Raw genomic sequence first — 19,929 nt, forward strand, 5'->3', positions numbered from 1 at the left:
CACAATATTTCTTAACAACATTAACATATCTTGACAACGTTTATAAACAATCACTCCCTCACGCCATGTCCTTCCCTGACGTCACACCATCCCACATAAATGTACGTTTACGTTAATAATTAAGGATTGAAATTCAAACATTTTCTTTATATCGGGATAAAATTACTCGGCTCGTCGTTTCAATTTGAAACGTTCCGAAAAATTAAAAAAAGATTTCCGTAAAAACTTTTTCCTTTAGCAGGAATATAGAAACCCGAGAAGTCATGATTATTTAACATATAAATCGTGGAAGCTCCTGTTCGAAAGATCGAAAGATGGAAAGATCGAAAGATCGAAGGATCGCCAACAGGTTGACTCTGAATGCCAGTTGTTATCCCATTTTATTTCGCCTACAAAAGCGGAGGAAGACGATAAAAAATGAAGTTTTCAGGCGAAGCATTTGGGATCCGGGAATTGTATTTCCAGCATAAATTTCGGCTGGTCGATGGCTTTCCCGGTGGGAGAAAGACAGCGTAACAACCATCCTAACTTCTCGCTCATCGCGTATTCTAGTCAGCAGTTTTGGAAGAGCGAGTAGCGTCCAATCCAAAGCTGAAACTGGGTCAACATTTGCTCGCCAATCTGAGAAAAGAACGAAATACGTTCGCAAGAACAGACCGCCTCTGCGATGTCGAACGAGATCCAACCAGATAGTTTCTCACCATTGATCGGAAACTTCTGTTTTTCGTCCGATTTAGAAATTCTCGTCCGAAACGTTCGTTCGTTGTCACAAATCCAATTAAACGTTCAACGTTTGTCTCGATGATTTTTCACTAAAATCTGTTATTCGCGTGTTTCAAACGGCCACTTTCGTTTACTATCGATGGGTCGAGCTTTCATCAAAAGTATAATTCTTTCTGCAAAATACGTATCGCGATCGATGTAAACCCGAACCATGTTAACGGTTTTCCGAGATAACAACAAAGATAACGTTTGCGCGTTTAATAATTTATCGAGCTCCGCGAACTATGCATTACGTAAGGAATGGTTTAAGTGCATAACACATAAACAATTTCGAGGACAGTGAACACGATCCCCGATATACCTGCGTACGTGTTACAATATATTACGTTAGTTTCGTTCGTTTTGCTTGCTTCTTCATACGCTATTCGTGGAAACTTGCGTACTATTGGGAATCGAAGAGCGACAAATGCATTGCATTTATCGACGAGTCTGAGATATCTTCGATGTTTCCTCCCCGGATCGATTCGTTGGCCACGCGAAACGCAAACGACTGTGCGCTGTTAAACGAATTAAGGGAGATGTTTAATCAAAAGAATTAAGAGAGACGGATGGGAAAAATAATAATAATTATTAAAAAATTAAAATTTATATTTGTCCAGGTTAGATCGAAACCGGAAGAATAAGTTTTTCTTTCATTTCGATTTGCATTTGAAGCGTGGATTCGATTTCATCTGAAGTTATGTCCATAAATTCTCATGCGATCCAAACACGCTCGTTCGTTTTTATACGATCCAATGTACAAATATTTAAATATTTATCTTACTTTAAATTGACATGGTCGGGAAGAACAGCGTGGAATTGAGACGAAATATGGAAATTGCAGACGATGAAAATAATATGGTACGCGTTCCTACATTTGTACGTATTCCCTGTATGTTGCGCAATCGAACAACAGACGACGTCGCCAATTATAATATCAACGACGGGCACTACCGAGAACCCGGGAAAAACGGAAAAAGACGAGGAGCAAGAGGATGAGCAGAAGGAAATTGAGGCCGTGCCGATGACGGAACAGGTTATGGATGCCAACATAAAAATAACCGACGTGCCGGACGTGGAAGAAACCACCGAAGACTGGGACGCGAACTGGGACAAGAACAAGGTTATACGAGATGTCGCCTATTATATTCGTGCGCACAAATTTCAAGACTACGATCGTCGTTATTACAAGCGGCTGGAAGATTCGCCGAGCAGACTTTACGAGGAATTTCCGAAACCTCCCTTAAGGTCTTTGCATTGGGAAGTACGCAGGTACCGGTGGTAGCCATCCGATCGTTATCAATTCCAAAGCGAATTATTCGATGTACGTATCGCTAAATCATATTTCATGACTGGAAATTGGAATCTACTAATCGATTCAAAGCAAGAAATTTCATTCGTATCTCGTAACGTGCAATTCGATTTCCAGCAATGAATGGTATCTGCTGGTACCACTTCTAAATAGACGCAACTAATAATCGAAGAAATAGATAGATCTACGTTTCTAATTCAAAAGTTGCCTCGTTGTATAAAGTAGCAAGATGTGCGTGAAAAATTGTCATCGTTCGTTGCGTAACATTACGCGTGTTATTTTATACCGTTCGATGTATTGATTTATATATTAACTTTGCTGTATCGTCGAGAAACGAAATAAATTATTTTTTTATTATTCGTTTCGTACGCTCAAAATGCTACCGGTTTATCGTTAAAACGATACGCGGCTTTCAAGAACCAATCGTTGACGAGGGTATGTCTATTTAATCTCAGTTCGTTTGATTTCGATACGTACATCGATCGCCTAGTTTGAAATGCAGTATTTAGTAATAAAAGCGAGAAATCCGAGTCCAGATGGAAAAAACTGTGTAAATGTGGATAACAACGATGTTGGACCATTGTACGCAGACACTGCGAGGCGAGCTTCGTCGAATGCCTGAAATATATCGAAAGCATCGTTAGACTGACTGCTCTGAGACGAGAAGATGACATTGTCACGATCATGAAAGAACAAAAATGGAATCTTGCGAACAACGCCAAGCAAATTCAAGCAGCTCAAAAGGATTGTCTCGCAGGTCAGAGACGCGACGATCTAACCATGCCTCCCTTTCAAGGTCCAATAGGCAAGTACCCGCGCTTTCTTCCAAGCCTTTTTAATAAAAACGGAAGGTTACCGATCGATGTGGAAAACGATCTCTCCAATAAGATATTTTTTGTTTTCCGACACTCGATAACCTTCGACTCTTTCGTGTTCGCAATGTTTTACTTTTTCCTTCCGTGAAACATCGAATTTCAACGAGGAAAGTATATCAGAGAAAAATCCAGGAGCCGATAGAACAATTCGATTGAAATGGTGGTACGGAAAGGTACTTAGGAAAGTCAGAGTCAGCGACACGTGCCATCACCGCAAAGTGCATCGCCGAATGACTAAATATGGTCATCGTTGCCTTTCGATCAAATTCTTGCAGTTCGTATTTGCGAAATGAAATTTATATACTGTTCGAACGCTCTCGGTCCTATGTGCATTTCCGAATGCTCGTTGGACGCCGACACGCCGGGCACGTTATATTATAAATAGAAGAAAATTTGGACTTAGAACGGTTTCAGTGGCGCACTACGGTCAGTTACTACATGTGCTGGTACACGATGCTCGGCGTTCCAGAATTGAGCATTTTCGGAGAGTCGTGCGATAACCACGCCAACTGTCGGGTCGAATCCGACTCCGGGAACGAAGACCCGAGGACCGATGACACGATACCATATGCTTGCGCCCTTTATAGTTTCTGTCCGGATCATTGTTGCCCCATGAAACATATCCGGGATATGACGGATTGCCATCAGTCGCGGGACAATCCCTGTTACGCTGGGAACCCACCGGGTGCGTAGAAATCACCTTACGCCTTACACTGCCACCATAAGCGGATTCTCACCATTTTCGATCCCACCGCTCCACCTAATTTCCTATCGGATATTCCATTACTTCGCCAGTCAAAGACACTGTCATCGTGTTTCACGCTTACCGCCAGACCTTTCTTAATCGACTATTTGATTCTAGTTTTTTAAAGATATTTCGTTTTTCGTGATCGTGATCGTACGAGAAAGCTATTTTCGATAAATTTCAAAAGAATATCGGAGGAAAGTTCCTTCTTGATTTTTTACAGCTCACAGGGAATGTACATTGAATCGACAAGAAAATCGAGATTTCCCGAGCTTGGTGGCAAATCAGATCAACATCAGCTGCGAATGTCCTGATCCCGGATACGAATGGTCCTCCAGATTCGGTCTTTGCGTCGACGTGAACGAGTGCGCTCGAGGTGAACACGGCTGCTCGACGGAGGACGGAGAAACGTGCGTCAACCTACCCGGTGGTTACGAGTGCGTTTGCAAGTTCGGCTACGTTTACGATCCAGACCAGAGAGAGTGTGTTTTCAGCTCCGATATCCAACAAATGTTGCTAGGGTGGAAAGAGGAGTCGAATGTCACAGAAAAGAAGAGCGTCATCGACACGATCGTCAAAGCGATCGCGAGATCGTCCGGTAATCACCTCGTAACCAGTCATGCGATACTTTGTACCGTGATCGTACAGATTTTCTCCTATAACGGTTTTTTCGTTGTAATCATCGAATTGTAAAGATTATGTGTTTCTAGATTTAGACTACGTAACTTGTTAAGTAGCGCAGTTAGTTGATAAAATAAAATTTAGCTTTTGAAACTTTTTAGCTTTTGAAATCAGTTTACCGCTTGGACGATATAAGCGGAAAGAAAAGAAATAAAATTCGAAAATCTGTATCTTATCTTCCGTTGATCGTTGGATCGTAATGGAGAAATCTGTGCCCGTAACAATCCGAATTTTAGTCTCATCGGTTGATAGCGCCATTCCAGATGCTTATTTGCTCTACTAAGAGAAAAACAATGTTCTCCCGTGGTTCGCGATATTTGGCATAGTAATCGCAGATAGAGATACCGAACGGCAAATAGAAAGCTCTAACGCGGTTTCTGTTTTGAAATGGCCCACGCTCGACGAGTCGTTTCATTTACCATGAAATCATAATTATACAATAATTATACAATTTTCAACAGTTCTTAAACGTAAATCCTTCGTAAAAGTACTAAGATACGTACACGCAGCAGTCAAAGCGTAGATTTCTGTATGTAGTTAATTTCAGCATACGAGCAATCGCAAAACATAAAACAATTGTTCGACGAGAAACCAGTCCGCGATCTCGGCCGCGTAAAAACCTTCGATCGGAAGGAAAATCATATCGGGGAGATTTACGGGCGAGCGTTATTAGAAAGTTGTTCTAGGCGACAAACGATTCTGCGTGTTAGTTTACTATATATTACTATATACTGTAGACTCTCACGCGACCTCTTGATCAGTCACAATGAATACTATACTCGGGAAGGGAAGGTGCGGCACGACGCGTGATAAAATGATCTAACATAGAGCAAGAGCACTTTAAGAAATTGGAAATTATACTGGTGATGCGTGGGCAAGTTTAAAGACGTCGTTACTTCCGCACGCTACAACCCTTGCGGCGTTTGCGCGCTTTCACCGGAACATGCTTGAAACGACGCTGTTCATTTTTCGCGTAAATCGCGTCCAATACAAAATTCAGCGAAACCCAGACGCAACGATCTTCGAGGGATCGAGTACTTTGCGTTTAGTCCAGACGGTCTTTGGGAAATTTTTTAATTCAGAGACAGTTTGTTCCTTCGCGTGGATTCAGCTTTTCAAGAAGATTTCATTAAGCCGAGGTATCCGTCGAGTTGAAATTGAAATCTTGCTTGACTTTCGCGTGTCCAAAAGGCGTCCTTTTAAATTTAATCCCCGTCGTCGCTCTTACGCTATTTTCGAGTTATTAAAACTTTCGCTGCGTTTTAAATCCGTCTCATCGCGATCAAAGCCTCATTTGGAGAAACATCATCGTCAGTGGCACGCTATCTGTTCAAATCTGTTTAAATCTGTTCAACGAAAAGAGTAAAGCGGAAGGGAAAACTGAAATGATAGAAGATACCTACGCGTTCTTTATTGTTGTGGACCACGCTGCGGAAGAAACTGGTTTGGTTTGGCATACGTTTCTTCGCGATTAACAGTTATACGCTTTGTATTCGAGCCGAAAGCGCACGTGTGATCGAAAATACCGAGAAAAATAGATCGTCTGAAACGCCATGTTTCCAATTGTTTGTTGTTACACGGCTTATTATTGCACCTTCGTGTGGTTAATACGCAACGCTCGGATATTGCGGGATAATAATTTGTAAATGTTTTCTTACTAAACAGCTACACGTGGCGCGATTTAAAATTCTAATTTTGCGTGCGACCGGTTGCGCGTGTGTCTTACCACTTATCGCTTATCACGCCATACCTCCACACTCTTGTCCCTTCGTCTTGCGCATTGTATTCGCAAACCTAATCGCGTAGAGTTAATATTTTCGGGCAGCTTTTCACGCCAAACTTTTACGTCCGATTTCCTCCATTTTTGTTAATTCCTTTTTCAATGATGACAACGCACGAACGGCCGAATAAAAAATACACGTAGTTCCGGTGAGACAGCAGATATGAAAACAAATCGCAATTAAAAGCGCAAACTTTTAAATCGTTCATTTCGTTTTTATGGCCAAATAAAATCCCCTCGTTCCGTTCAATTACGATGTTTCCACCGTTACACGGGTCGCACGATAATTTCGTATCGAAATGGTTATTAATTTACGGTAATTAACTCACGACCCGTTGTACCAGCTGACTATATAATTTTACATTAGCCTCGTTGCCGACCAGACGTATTCATAGAAACGTATACGTACGTATACAACGAATAACGATCGTTTTTCTTGTTACTTGTGTGCAACAATACCTGCGATGACGTAATCGATATCTATTAGATAGTATCGGTCTACCGTTCGCGTTCGGTTACATCCGAATCGGAATTTGGGCTTAATTTTTATAACGTTTTTCGATGTTTCATCGAAATTAAAATACGTATAATATATACTTCTACGTTTCCTATCGATCTGTGAAATTCGTAAATGTAAAAAGGTTTCAGGCAGCCGGCGTTCGAACTCTGTCATTTAGTTCAACCAAGATTTTGTAATCTTGTTCGGTCTAAATTCGAACAGCGACATTCTATTAAGTAGCAATCGATATCGATTCGGGTAACCACCGGAATTGCAAATTCTGAAAGCGCTTACGGTAATTGCGATGGCGATCCTAGAACGAGACACCGATTCCATAACGTGTATCGTCCTATTTATAATTTCCGAGTTGTTGCCGCGCGCCGCTTCTCGGCGATTCACATCCACTCGACGCAAACAGCTTCGTACATTCGTACACGTAGAATCCCGCCTGCGAGACTTTACGCTCTGTTATAAGCATCGTGTGCAAAGTTTTATCGTCTCCATGTTTCCGATTGATCGCTTTATCGCGTAAATAAATTCTCGAAAAGTCTTTCAAGATGGTGAAAAAGATAAAGCGATGTTTCAGGAGAAAAGCGACGCAAAGAATAGGGGGAAAAAATAGGGAAAAGCGAAAATTTATCAACGTCGGTAGGTATGTCAGAAAGGTGAGCGACAGAACGAAACACGTTCGTGATGCGTGCAAACACTGTCATCGATAGGGAAACGGATATCGACATGCCTTGATAACGAACGTGTCCATGTGAAAACGGTGACGCAGGCTGCGCGGCTTTGCAAGTACGCGTGGCTCGCGGTTCCTTTCGAATTGGCTGGAATTTATATTCGCAAACGGCATAACTGGCACGTCCGAAGGTAGACCATAGATACGATACCGCGCGACGAAACATACGGCTTCGCCCGCGGCGAACCTGTACATATTCATGCATGCGAATATAGCTAGAGGGAAAAAGTGGGTAGCCGGTCGTATCGCGTTACAGGGAAATTGCGCGCCGTTGCGCCGCGTCGTCCGGCCGGAAAGGTGAAAAAACCTACCAGCTACCGGTGTTTCTGGTGCCGCGAATTCTGTTTGTAATTATTCGGCATAGCGACGACGATTATTAATGCTGGCCGGCAACTTACTCCGATTGCGCCTACCATTTCGTCGTCCAAATGCAAATTAACGATCGTTTCATTTCCGCGAGACTGTTCCGCGGCTCATGATCGAGAAATCGTACAGCGTGTCCTTTGGTATTCATTGAAAAAGTAGTGGATGACGTCAAATCTGGCAACCGGTAGTTTCGCACTCGCTGTAGATATGGACGTGGTAGTGGTGACGGTCCGGAGACCGAAATCGAGGCTGGTCCGAGTCGCAACGTAGAAGCGTCGAGCCCGTGCTACGGTTCACGGTGAAATTCCATCGAATCTTCTTCGTTCTGTCTTGCTGTATTAAAATGGAAGAACTCGTCTTTTAACGAAACAAGCAAATACGATCGATTACGGTTTCCGTCTACCAAGCCGTATCTTTCGAGCGGAAAGTCCTTCGTACAACGAAGAGTCTATAAAATCCTATTGTACGGGACAATCTGATATCCAAGCTATTTTGTTTCTCAATGGGTTTTAACAGACAGAGTTCCATCGTACTTTCTGTCGCGATCGTCGTCTCTATGAAATGAAAACGCGAATAGCCTCGGTTTAGAAGGATAACGTTGTCCCTAGGAAATCGTTGTTACGCGCACGTTTCAGCGTTTACAAACGAATAAACGCGTTACCTTCAAACTTTTCCTCGGATACGATGGCAGAACCACTTGACGCTAGACTCGATGTTGTTGGCAATCTTGGCTTATGTACCGGCAGTCTCGTTTACATGGAGATGTATCGAACGTTTGCGAAGCGTCTATACACGATCAAGGAGTGTCCGGGCCTCGTTGTTGGTCCGACTGTAATAACGGTTTGCGACACGCCGCGTTAAAGGGAAACCCTCTTAACGCAAACATCTTAAGCTTCGAATCGAATTAAATTGGTCGACGAAACGAGTCCGTCCACGATCGTCGATATCGAGCTCCTAGATGAAATACGAAAGGTATTCGAAATTATCGGAAAACAAGTTCTCCAGCGATGACAAAGTTTCGTCGTTAAAAAAGTAAATGAAAGGGAAGACGGCGGCGCCGCGTTCTCGATTAATTTCATCGATAAATAAATTCGCTGTATCTGCTCGTGGATAGCTCGTAAATACTCATTAAGACGGCAAATCGACAGGTTAATTGGTTGAAGTAGAACTTTACTCTTCGGGTTCTGAATAGTTCCTTTAATTCGTTCTCGACAGAATCGCCCTGAAAATTTATTGTTTTCGCTGTTGGCGAATTTCACCATTTTCACTTCGTTGCCTGCGAACTTTCGAAGCGATAAGATAACGCATCGAATACCTCCGCAAAAACGCAAGAGGTTCTTTGAGCGTTACAACGTGAACGTTACGAGTGGAACTTTCAAAGAGCAGAACCGGTTTCTCGGAGGAAACGGCTCGAGTTCGAGCAACGATCTCTCGAGACGAATCGCTGCGAGTTTAGGAAACGCAGACGTAAACACGACTGGAATCGATCGACTTCCGGGGTCGAAGGCTGGAACGCAACGATGAAATAGTAAAAGGAAGCCTGCTGCGGTATGCCGGTGGGACAAGAGCCGGTTAGGTAAATCGGTTGCTTTCTTTTCCCACTGGTCAGTCAGTCATTGAGCATGGCTCTACGCGACTGGTACGCGGATCGTGAGCTGCTCCTAACGGGAGTCACTAGTGACGTGGGACGTGCGTTGCTCGAAAAGATTCTCCGTTCATTCCCCGATGTAAAGGTTTACGCGATCGTCCGGTCCCGGCACGGCTTCGACAAAGACGACAGGATAAAGAACATCTTTCTGTCGCCACGGTAGGAACGCCTGCTTTCTTTCCTATCTTCTTTCTCGAGTCGAGGTTGAGAGAGACGGTGTTTAAAGAACCGACATCTAGACAAGATCGTGACTCGAATCGAAGAGTCGTGATGGTGCGTCGAGTGCGTTTGTTAAACGATTCGCCAACGACCAGTATCGTATTTTAATTCGGCTGAAAATTAGCTCGAGTTAATAACGCGCGTAAATTTACAAGAACTTCTGTATTTTACAAGAGCTTGGGTATCGTAGGTACATATTAGGGAATTGCGTTGAAATTTCCTACTGTAAATAATTACGGAACAAAAGCTCGCACGTTTGGTTAATACGTGCAAACGGTCGGCCTATGCTCGGCGTTGATCGAAGCACAAGTATTTTACCGTGCTGCTTTAACCATTCCGCTTTCCTCGTTATTTTGCTTTCCAAGAACAATGGTTCAGCCTTCGTTCGGAAAACAGATATTATCAAGATCGTTATTCGCGCAATAACGCCGTAAATAATATACAGCTCGAAACGGTGCATATACAAAAAGAAATGGGCGTTAACGCGAATAAAGCTTACAACAACAATGTGCGCGAACGCAATGGACCCAGAACGTAATAATATCTCCAATTATTTACTTCTGCGATACCTGTTTTTTGGTCGTTTATTACCTTAGTTTCATTAGCTATTTGTTTTCACAAAGCTAGTTCGCCTTTTAATCAAGCATACAAATGACAACAAGGATTAAATGTTGAAGCATTTATTCCTCATTCTTTCTCATTCTTTCGATCTTTCCTTACGCGCAATATCATTCGCGCGTTGCATGTTGTACACCGTATATGCGTTAAACATTGCATCTCACTTTAATCAGGCATTCGTTAGATCCTTCCATTCTACTCAAAGCTTCGTTAGACGGAACGGCGGCTGTAAATTAGCTTCCCCGTCTGCTCGCTACAACCGTGTCAGCTCGTTTAACTATTTCAAGTACTTATAACGTTACAACGTTGTAAGGGAGAGAAGGAGACAGAGGTGAAAATATAGAAGAAAATGTTTGTCAAAATAAATCCTGACTGGTGAACATCGCATGATACCTGTTTATCTTCGTTCGTACACAGTACCCGGTCAGAAATCGATAGTTTCTTCCAAATTATTTCGCAGATAATTAACTCAACCAAGGAATAAAAGAGAAACGAGTAACTTGTTTATCTTCTATCCAGATTTCGTAATAAGTCCTCGCAGCGTTAAATTCCGTTTTTCACGCTTTTCACGATTTACCACTGGCGAGCGCGCGTTACGATAATTAAGGGGGTATTCTAGTCTAGAGGCATGAATTTCGAGCGGTTTTTGAAACTCTGTACAAACTAAACAAAACATATTTTTGCTATCCCTTTTTTTTAGCATTTGTGTAGGAATGATATATTATAAATAACAGAAAGAACAGTATGATAAACACAATATCGTTGCAGTCTCACAAAATCGAATATAATATCGCGTTTCGCGTATACGTTACTCACTAATTCTACGTCGCAACTACACAACGAACTTCTCTCGACCACGATAAATTCAACTCTGACAGCATTTACTACGCTCATTTTTCCCTTAACAAACCTTAGTAACGCTCACAACACTCCTTGACAACATTAACATATCTTGACAACGTTTATAAACAATCACCCCTCGCGCCACGTCCTTCCCTGACGTCACACCATCCCACATTTGTTTATTGATATTTTAAGATTACGTAAAAAATTCACCGAAAAAAACTCAAAATTCACAAAATTATGAGCTAGCAAAGTGGGTGGTGCTAAAAAAAAAAAGGGTGTCCTGGCGTGTACGATTTCAACCCTTCTGGTCATCTGAAGCAATAAAGCCGAACGGATTCTTAATTAGTATAGATGCGGCTATAGCATGAACCTTGGAAAAGTCAAAACAATATTTTTTCACAAAATGCCAGCCGTTTGAAAAAAATTTTCCTTTTTGGCATGTTTTTTTGACGATTCCGTATTTTTTAAAAATAGTAAAATTAAAAATTTTGATCTGAGCGTGGTTGAGGCGATAGAGGAACGTATAAAGAACATTTACACCAAATTTCAAATAAATCGGTTCATTAGAACTTGAGATATCGTGCACCCTAACTCGAAAAAGGTAGTTTCGAGAAAAACGCGTTTAAAGTTTTGAGACAAATTTACTCGAACAACGTCTACCGTCTATTGTTCATTTGTTCCGGTCGGACTGGAGCAGATGCCGCGTCACAAAAACGGCTGTAACTCATAAAATAATTGAAATTTTGCAAAATCCTTTCAAGGGCATATTCTAGAATGTCTAAAGTTTGGAAATATGAAAAAAAAATTGTTCGATTTTTTCAAATTTCTAGACTAGAATACCCCCTTAAACGTAACGATAAATGTCGCTCTGATGTATTTACAATTGGTATAATATCTCTCTTGCGAGAAAAATTGATGCTTCCGTTATGATAATAGACGGAATAAAATTCAACCGAGATGAAATAAGATATAAGTTTCGTCAAAAGCAACTATTAAGGAATATCGTTATATTCCGAAGTCCTGTGAAAAGAATCTACGAGCACGCTGACGTAGCATCAACGGTGGGTATTGTGAGCTGTACGATAAAAATAAAACGAAACTTGGAAACCGCGCGATCCAGCGTGAATCTATCTACCACAAAAGGATTATGTTCGTGGTTAGCTGTCTTCTAGTAACAAGAAAATATCGATGATAAATCGCTGACATAATAGCAGACGGATTATAGTGTAACGAACAATAATAGGAGTCTTCGTAGTCGAGGGGGTGGAGAAGGACTGTCTGCGACGTCCTTAACTACCTCAGTAGCAAACACCGACAACACGCTATTGGTTGCGTATGTTGCGCGGTATACGCTTTGAAAGAATGACGATACATCGACAAGAAAACGGATGAGAAAGCTTTGTCGGAAGAAAGCGATAGAGACGTTGCGATTCCGCGCTTAATTCGTTCGGTGGATTTTTAATCGGCGCGAACGCTCTGCTTAATTACAAAATTATCTTTCGTTTCGAGATATTCGTTATCCTCGGCTTTGCAACAATGCGTAATCCGGTAATTACCCTTTAACAGGTTAATCACAGGTGTTAATAAATGTATCGACTAAGAAATAAGTAGATGCTTTCGCTTTTTTCTTTCACTGTGCGGTAGTACCGTTAGAGTTCCAAACAATTCACCGATATACGAGCCAGAGACGAAGAGAAGGTGGCCCATAATTCTCGACGTCTTTGAATTAAATTGGCGAGTTAAGTCTGGCCGTGATCCAATTGAACAAACAACGAGTTCATCGTTCGATTCGTTTGCTACAGATTCGAGAGACTGAGACAGGAGGCCCCAAACGCGATTTCTCGGGTGAAGGCGTTAGAGGGTAATTTATTGTACGATGGACTGGGCACGACGAGGGCGGACAAGGAACTGTTACGAAACGTGAGCGTGGTGTTGCACGCGGCTGGTCCGTACAACGAGGTATTTCGACTCTGCCAGAAACTGCCACGCCTTCAAGCAGTGGCAGCGATCACGAGCATTTTCCATCACGAGGGTCGAATCGCCGAATCATTGGAGAAAGAAGAGGAGGCGATCGACGGGCCCGTGGCTCTGGTGCGAGTTCCGCTGGTCGGACCTGCACTGCGCGAGCCTATGCCTGGCTTCGTCGATCTTCTCAAAGGACCGACGGCTCTGATGGTAGGAGCCGGCTTCGCCCTCGGTAACTCGGAGTTTCAAGCGGAAATCATTCCGATCGACTTGACGGTCAACACCCTGATCGCCGTTGCTTGGGAACGAGCCACCGCGTAAGTACTCTTTTCCTGCTCCTCCTCCTTTTCCTCCGTCTCCTCGTTCTCGCTGATTTCTCCGCTACTTTTACGCTAAGACGACACGATTCGGATTAAACGGTTCGGTCGTCTTACGAATGAAAGCAACTGATACAACGATCTTTTTTACTTACGAGGAAAAAGAATCGAAATCGACTCGTAAGAGACACAACAGATATCTCGAAGTTCGCTTCGAAAGAAGACGACTTCGCGTCGCGTGGAACCATCGACTGATCGTTAAGGAAGCTTTACCGGCAGTAAATTTGCGTTTAATTACACGCGAGTGACCACCGGGTAACGAAGGCGATGTGCTTCGCGAGCTAATAAGGATCGCTGGTTAATAAGGACCAATTGTTCCGGAAAACTGCTGTTTCCTCGAGTTACTTTGACGCGATAATTACCGGTCGAAAGGTAATTTCTCGCTTCGTTATAGTTATCTATTAGTGAAATAGAGAAAGTTAATCGGTGCGGGAAAACGCGCAATTAGTTCTTACGTAAATCGCGTGTCGGATAATAAAACGGGGATTGAACAACAGCAACTAGTTTAAAGGACCGAAATTCAAATTGACGCGGTAGCTCGATAGAAAACAAAGCGGTAAACGGTATCCAACAAGTCGAAATAATAACGGAACAAAGAGTCGAAGAACTGAGACTACGTTTAAGGCGCGCGTGTAAACGCGAGTCTGTGTATTCGATTCACAGACCGTTGCCTTTTTCGCTGTTCTCCAACAGCTCTAAAACGTAGCGATTAAAATTAACGCCAAACGAACGCGGTTTCGTTTTACTGGAGCGTTCAAATCTCTTTTGAGAGAGAAGGCAGCAGTTTACACGGTCAACGTTTATTGCATCGAGCAATACCGGGCGGAGAGTCGCATTAAAATACCTTCGGTTACCGTTTTATCAGCGATCACGCACAGAAGCAAAGGATTTTTCTAAATTACTTGGTTGTCTGTCTGTCACAACTTTTCAAATACTCGTAAAGCGATACCTGCTCCTTCGTTACTGTACGTTATAGGTTAATATCGAGCGTTTGTCGATTTCGACTTTAACCGCAAATCGTTTCGACAGCTAAAACTACAAATTCGTTAAAATTTTTAGCAAACTTTTCGTAGGGATTTCTCTCCTTTTCTCGGAAAAAAAGAGAATACAAATTGCGCGACGTTTTCTTTAAGATTTTAAGACTCAAAGTTTAAGCGGCCAATTTGTATGTATTTATATCCTCATGATACTATACGACCGAACGATACGTAATAACTCGACGTTTCCCGCCGACCTGTATCTCCACGCTTTCCCTTCGTTCTGTCTCAGCTGCGAAACGAAGCGCGAGTAAGTCGCGAGATCGTATCGTAGCAGGTACGGCCAACGCCCGTGAAAATTCCCTTAATTCTCGTGTTTTTAAAACGACGGTAAAGATCAATGTTAAATCGCCAAAGCCGGAGATAGCTGCAAAAGTTGAATTTCTGAAGAGCGATCGTAATATAAGATAGGTTTAGCCGTGAGTCGTGGCTACAAAATATACGATGGGTTGTGACGCTGATTTAAAATAAGTGGATAGAGAATGGGAAAGGGCAAATAACAAAGGTAAATAAGGTTCTGAAAAACGCGAGGATCAGGGAGGATGCCTATAAAAATACAAGTAAAAGAGCTCGGTGGTCAGAGTTATAAAGGTTGGAGTATCTACTTACATACTAAAACCGAAAATCCGACGGATTTACGAGGGTACAGATCAAGTTATTTCCTTTAATCTTGCCACGAGAGATAGTTCAAGCTTCGTAAATTCCAATGATACGTCAAACGGTTTCGCGATATTCTCGAAACTGATCAAATAGAGATCGCTTTGCTCTTTACGATATATGCTTTCTCCTTCTGTGTAAGTATCATACCGCTGTCGCTTCCCTTTATTCTCACGTGTTGAAATTTTACCAAACGATCCAAGGTACGTTGAATTAGAAACGAATGCATAATTGTCTTTTGAATTGTTGCAGAAGAAACGTAGAAACCGCGGTGGTGTGTAACGCGGTCCCTATAGGATGCACATGGAGCGATCTGATTAAAAAAGGTCAACGGGGTAATCAAAAGTTCGCGTATCCGACTTTCGGCATCCGAGGGATGACATCTATAGTAGCGCTGTATCGGACTCTGGTGTTGCTTTTCGAATGGTTGCCGTCTACGCTCTGTGACACGATTCTCGGACTGGTAGGAGCAAAGAAAAGGTACAACGAACTGGAAATTTACGATATTTTGAATTTTGATTCGAGTCGCACAGTCGAACGCACTACTTTGGGGTTTTCGTTATCGCTATAGCGATATACAACGATTCTCGTGACTTAGACGTTCGTCAGGAATTTAATCGTAATTTCGCAATTTCTGCCGAACTTTGATGGGGACGCGTTCTATGTTAGCCTATTCAAAAGCGACAACGAGACAAGGATTAACGAACAGACGAGTTAAGTTATCGGACACGAGACGAAGCTGCTCGGATGAAGTTTCCGGAAAGAAGGTTTCGAAGAAGATTTTCAGGAAAGTTTGCTGACGGTAGGGAGCGGCGTGGTGGCGCAGAGGTTGCATTCGGCTATAAGAGCCGATGCTAGGAAATGGTCCACAGGCATACTTGGCAAACGCGCTGCAATCGTAAAAGTAAAAGTTATTCGAAACTACGATTTAGGTGAATACCCAAAATAAACAGGTTTTCCACGGCGGTATCCGAATCGACGAGACAGAGAAAGCAAGAGGGGGGAAGTGAAAAGGGCAGTTCGGGAAAGAAGGCAAAAAGTGTAACAGTCGAAAGGAAACTCGTTTTCCCCGCGGGAAACTTGCGGACTCGTTCTCTGATTGCTCTTAAAAATCGCGAGTTTGCCCCGGCAACGAGCAAACTTCCCGAAAATCTTGATAGCTTTCATTGAAATGCGTTTCTTTGCAGGTCCGCGTGATTCCAACTTTTCTTTCTTTCTGTTCTTTGTCCAATGTCGCAGAAACTACGGAGTATGTACGATTAATCGCGTCAAATTCGTATTTCCTTTAATCGTCAATAACATTCGAGCTGGTTCCTCTGTACACGAAGCGTCGCTTCATAGACGCGCATTAGACGCGTTGATGCTAAGGATACGCTTCCATGCAGCGATCGTTGTAAATTAACGTCCACCTGTCTACGAAACAGCAGCGAATAGCTTTCGCGGTGTCGACTGGCGTTAACATTGTCAACAGTGAGGCGTACGTCGTAGCTGCAGGTATAAACGAATGTAGCGACTAGGAACGCGTTTTCCTCGTATTTCCTCGACATTTTAATAATCAGACTAAAATATCGTTATAAATATCAAATACCACAGAATTAAGTCGAAATGCGTGCCAGAATATATCGTAAGATTTCAATCTGGTATCCTTGGCTGAAAAACCACGATAATAACAATGATAACAACGCCAACAACAACAATGATAATAATCGAGTTGCACGTAACAATACCGTTATTATCGTTACGTATTTACAAAATCCTACTATATCATGGATAAAGTGAAGCAAATTAGTGCAGCGCAGCGTAATGGACCAGGTTGAGCGAGATACGTCAATGCTATTATTTACGTACTCTAGCATGTCGTTGAAACTGTTCGTCAAACTGTTAGTTCCAGTTCACGTCTTGTTTCTTCGAAGCGCGCTTCAGAGATCATAGAACGCTTCGATAAACGACTAAATGTCAATTACTTATCGAATAGCATATGGAATAATCGTAACGGCCAGCTTCGTTCGCCTTGCTTTCGATGTCTTCTGGCTATGACTAAAAGGATTGTGCCACACACTCCTAAAGATACGGAGAGCGAAAAACACGTTATCGCTTGAGTCACTCTTTGCAGATATCCAAGTCCGCGTTAAGAAACTTTTATTAACTCCGTCTTCTCTTTCGTTTATTACCGGTTATAGCGACCAATCTCTTCTAATAATTCGCGATATCGTTCAAACGTTTGTACGTCAAACGCGCCTAGTTTTGAGAAAATATTTCGCAAATTCGATTTCGTGTCCCATCGGAAAATGTCCCGAGGCTACGTCGCAGGAGCTTACGCGTCTTTATTACTTGGAAAAGTCAAACATCGTCGTCGAGGAACTTTTACGATTACGTACGTTGGACGGTCGAAAGGCGAAATCGAGCGCACCTCATCGATCTGCGTACGATCGCACGGTTAGGAACGTGTTGCACGCGGTGTCGCGAGCCCGACGTCTCTGCAGCCGTTTATCAGTCAGAGGAAATTACGGTACCCTACTGTACGTCTAATTGCGTTAATCGATTAAACAGCGGAACAATACTTTCGACTAACTATAACCTGCGTGTGTACGCGAAAGCAAAGACAAATTAGCGAGTAGAAAGCGAGAAGAGGAGAATAGAAAATATCGAGCGAAGTTTAAGGAGGACGCGAGATATTCGCTAATGAAATCGCGATGAGTCGATGTCGAAGGAACTTAGTCTCGACAAATTCGAACTAGCAGAACTGTTGTAACTGGAGAAGCGTAGTTCCGCTTTGGTTGTAACGTCTCGTTCTTGCTGCACTCGTCGGCTTCAAGGGCCACGGTTGATATCTCGAAATGCAACGAGCGAGACAAGTCCTGTTTGAAAGTTGAATCGAAGCGAGTGAACGATTACACGTATGTATGTGTATGTATTTAGGAGCGTGCAACACGTAAGAGGAAAGTAAAACGAGAGTGGAGAGAAAAACGGCGATGCGACAGAAAGGGAATCTGCTCGCGAGAGAAACAGATGCGAATCGTTCAAGTTGGAAATAACAGAAGTTGGAGGCAAGGGAGGTGGTATTAGGGTTCGAACAAAACGGTGGTGGGACGAGGAGGAAAGAGATCAGTGGAAGTAAAACCTTTGCTTCTCCGCAGGTTTCTCGAGGAACACCGGAGAGTTCGTAATGCACTTCGATCTCTTGAGTCAATTTCATCGAGGCCGTGGTCAGTAGAGAGGAATCGCGTGTACTTGCTTCAGCAACGTCTCACCCCAGAAGACCAAGATGCATTTCCGGTTTCCACGGAAATCGACGTCGAGAGTTACGTTCTGTGCGCTGCGGCTGCTGCCAAGAAGTATTGCGTGGACGAGGGCAATATCAGCCTCGTAAAAATCTTCCGACTACTTTTCTTCTTTCTTATCGCGGCATCCCTCTTCTGCGCGTTCTTCCTCAAAGGATATCACGTGCTTGCAAAGCACGATGAACTCTGAGCCAGTTTTAACTTCACACGAGGCGGCACGTGTCATTGTACGATTAAGGCGTAAAATTTACCTACGCGTTTAAAGTCTGTGTTCGAACGTTCGAGTAACGTATGTACCTTTGAACAGCAATAGCACGAAAGCTATCTTATGACACTTTGTGCTTCCAAGTGATACGTTTAATTATCGTAGCTTAAAATATCTCGCGTTAAAAAAGCTGGAAATACATGAAATTAAGAGGAAGAGCGTATTATGGTTTTGCGTTTATAGCTGTATATTACGCGAAACTTTGTCAAGGAAGATACACGGTATATCGATGCGTCTTCCGAACGGTCATAGTTGTACATAACGGTAAGGAAAATGGCCACAATATATGCGATTTGAACCTCGAATTCGAAATCGACTATCCTGACGTATTTATTTCTACGTACATATTTACGTCTGATTAAAAGCAACTTTTGCGCCACACGGAGGTTGCTAAAAAACGAAGTAATTTTTCCCCCGAGTAGATTCCGCTTTGGTAAAAGGAAGACGCTGCTTGCAAGCGGAAATCCGTTAGCTCCTTCTTTTTTCTCTTTAGAGCGTACATCTTACTACGAACGTAGTCGTATAATAACGCTAGAATCCAGCGAGTTAATTCGAATGCCGCTCTTGCCGAACACGATCATGGCATTGCTCAAACTACCGGCCGAATAATCGCAGGAAAGTTTGCACAGCGAGAGAAATTCGATCCTTTCGTCCATCCATCAGTCTCTTTCTCTTTATTTCCCTTTTTTCCCTTCCCTATCAATTATACGTCTTTGATCGTATCGCTTTAGCGTGCTTCGACTGATATTCGTGCAAATGAATTGCATGCATTTTTTTTTAAGAAATTCATAGTAGCTTTAATTTCAGAATTCCTCTGTCTCATTTGTATCAAGTTTAGAAGTAACCAGCGCTCGCGTGACAGGTCTGCGACGTGCCCAACGCGATCACTCTTCGGGTGAAATGCAAAATTGAAAAACATTTAGAGCTACTACGATACTACATATTTCCGTAACTTTCAGACAATCGGACATTGCCAGATTTTAATTCCAAGTTCGTCGGTGTCATCGTTATTAGTCGCGTTAGTTTAATCTCTGCTCGCGAGGCATCGTGTCTCGCTCCGTTTTCGTTCTTCGCTTTCCCTTTTCAATGCAGAAAATTTGATCCTCCTCGGAAAGAACGCATTCAACTTGGATTCTTCTATTCCGTCACGCTGCACCACTTCGTGCCGTGTGCAAGATGAGTCATTTAAAATCAAATAGTCGTTTAAACTCGTCGTTTCCGTGAAAATGAAAATTACTTTTACACGTTAAAATATTA

The 19,929-nt window shown here is 42.7% G+C and overlaps 3 protein-coding genes across 3 annotated transcripts in view; 2 read left to right on the forward strand and 1 right to left on the reverse strand.

The window, feature by feature from the left end:
• LOC138187540 (zwei Ig domain protein zig-8) overlaps positions 1–19,929 on the reverse strand; it is a 137,978-nt gene that overhangs the window by 93,851 nt on the left and 24,198 nt on the right. The window lies entirely within an intron of this gene.
• Positions 1,413–4,387, forward strand: LOC138189737 (uncharacterized). Its single transcript, XM_069131870.1, has 4 exons — positions 1,413–2,034; positions 2,665–2,879; positions 3,353–3,634; positions 3,918–4,387. Exons 1-4 carry the CDS (start codon positions 1,610–1,612, stop codon positions 4,385–4,387), a joined length of 1,392 nt encoding a protein of 463 aa, XP_068987971.1. The 5' UTR covers positions 1,413–1,609.
• Positions 9,382–18,610, forward strand: LOC138188716 (putative fatty acyl-CoA reductase CG5065). The gene is made up of 4 exons (XM_069130749.1): positions 9,382–9,566; positions 12,893–13,372; positions 15,379–15,606; positions 18,264–18,610. Exons 1-4 carry the CDS (start codon positions 9,382–9,384, stop codon positions 18,595–18,597), a joined length of 1,227 nt encoding a protein of 408 aa, XP_068986850.1. The 3' UTR covers positions 18,598–18,610.

This window comes from Bombus flavifrons, chromosome 2 (assembly GCF_040668555.2).
Source record: "Bombus flavifrons isolate JBK064 chromosome 2, iyBomFlav1_principal, whole genome shotgun sequence".
Classification (NCBI taxonomy): Eukaryota; Metazoa; Arthropoda; class Insecta; order Hymenoptera; family Apidae; genus Bombus; species Bombus flavifrons.

What these genes read in the sequence shown, in the direction of transcription:
- LOC138189737 (XM_069131870.1), top strand. Translation starts at nt 1,610, where the DNA reads ATGAAAATAATATGGTACGCGTTCCTACATTTGTACGTATTCCCTGTA. An exon ending in TTGCATTGGGAAGTACGCAG is followed by an intron (nt 2,035 to 2,664) that starts GTACCGGTGGTA and finishes CATTGTACGCAG; the next exon opens with ACACTGCGAGGCGAGCTTCG. An exon ending in TCCCTTTCAAGGTCCAATAG is followed by an intron (nt 2,880 to 3,352) that starts GCAAGTACCCGC and finishes ATTTGGACTTAG; the next exon opens with AACGGTTTCAGTGGCGCACT.
- LOC138188716 (XM_069130749.1), top strand. Translation starts at nt 9,382, where the DNA reads ATGGCTCTACGCGACTGGTACGCGGATCGTGAGCTGCTCCTAACGGGA. An exon ending in GCTTGGGAACGAGCCACCGC is followed by an intron (nt 13,373 to 15,378) that starts GTAAGTACTCTT and finishes GAATTGTTGCAG; the next exon opens with AAGAAACGTAGAAACCGCGG. An exon ending in CTGGTAGGAGCAAAGAAAAG is followed by an intron (nt 15,607 to 18,263) that starts GTACAACGAACT and finishes GCTTCTCCGCAG; the next exon opens with GTTTCTCGAGGAACACCGGA.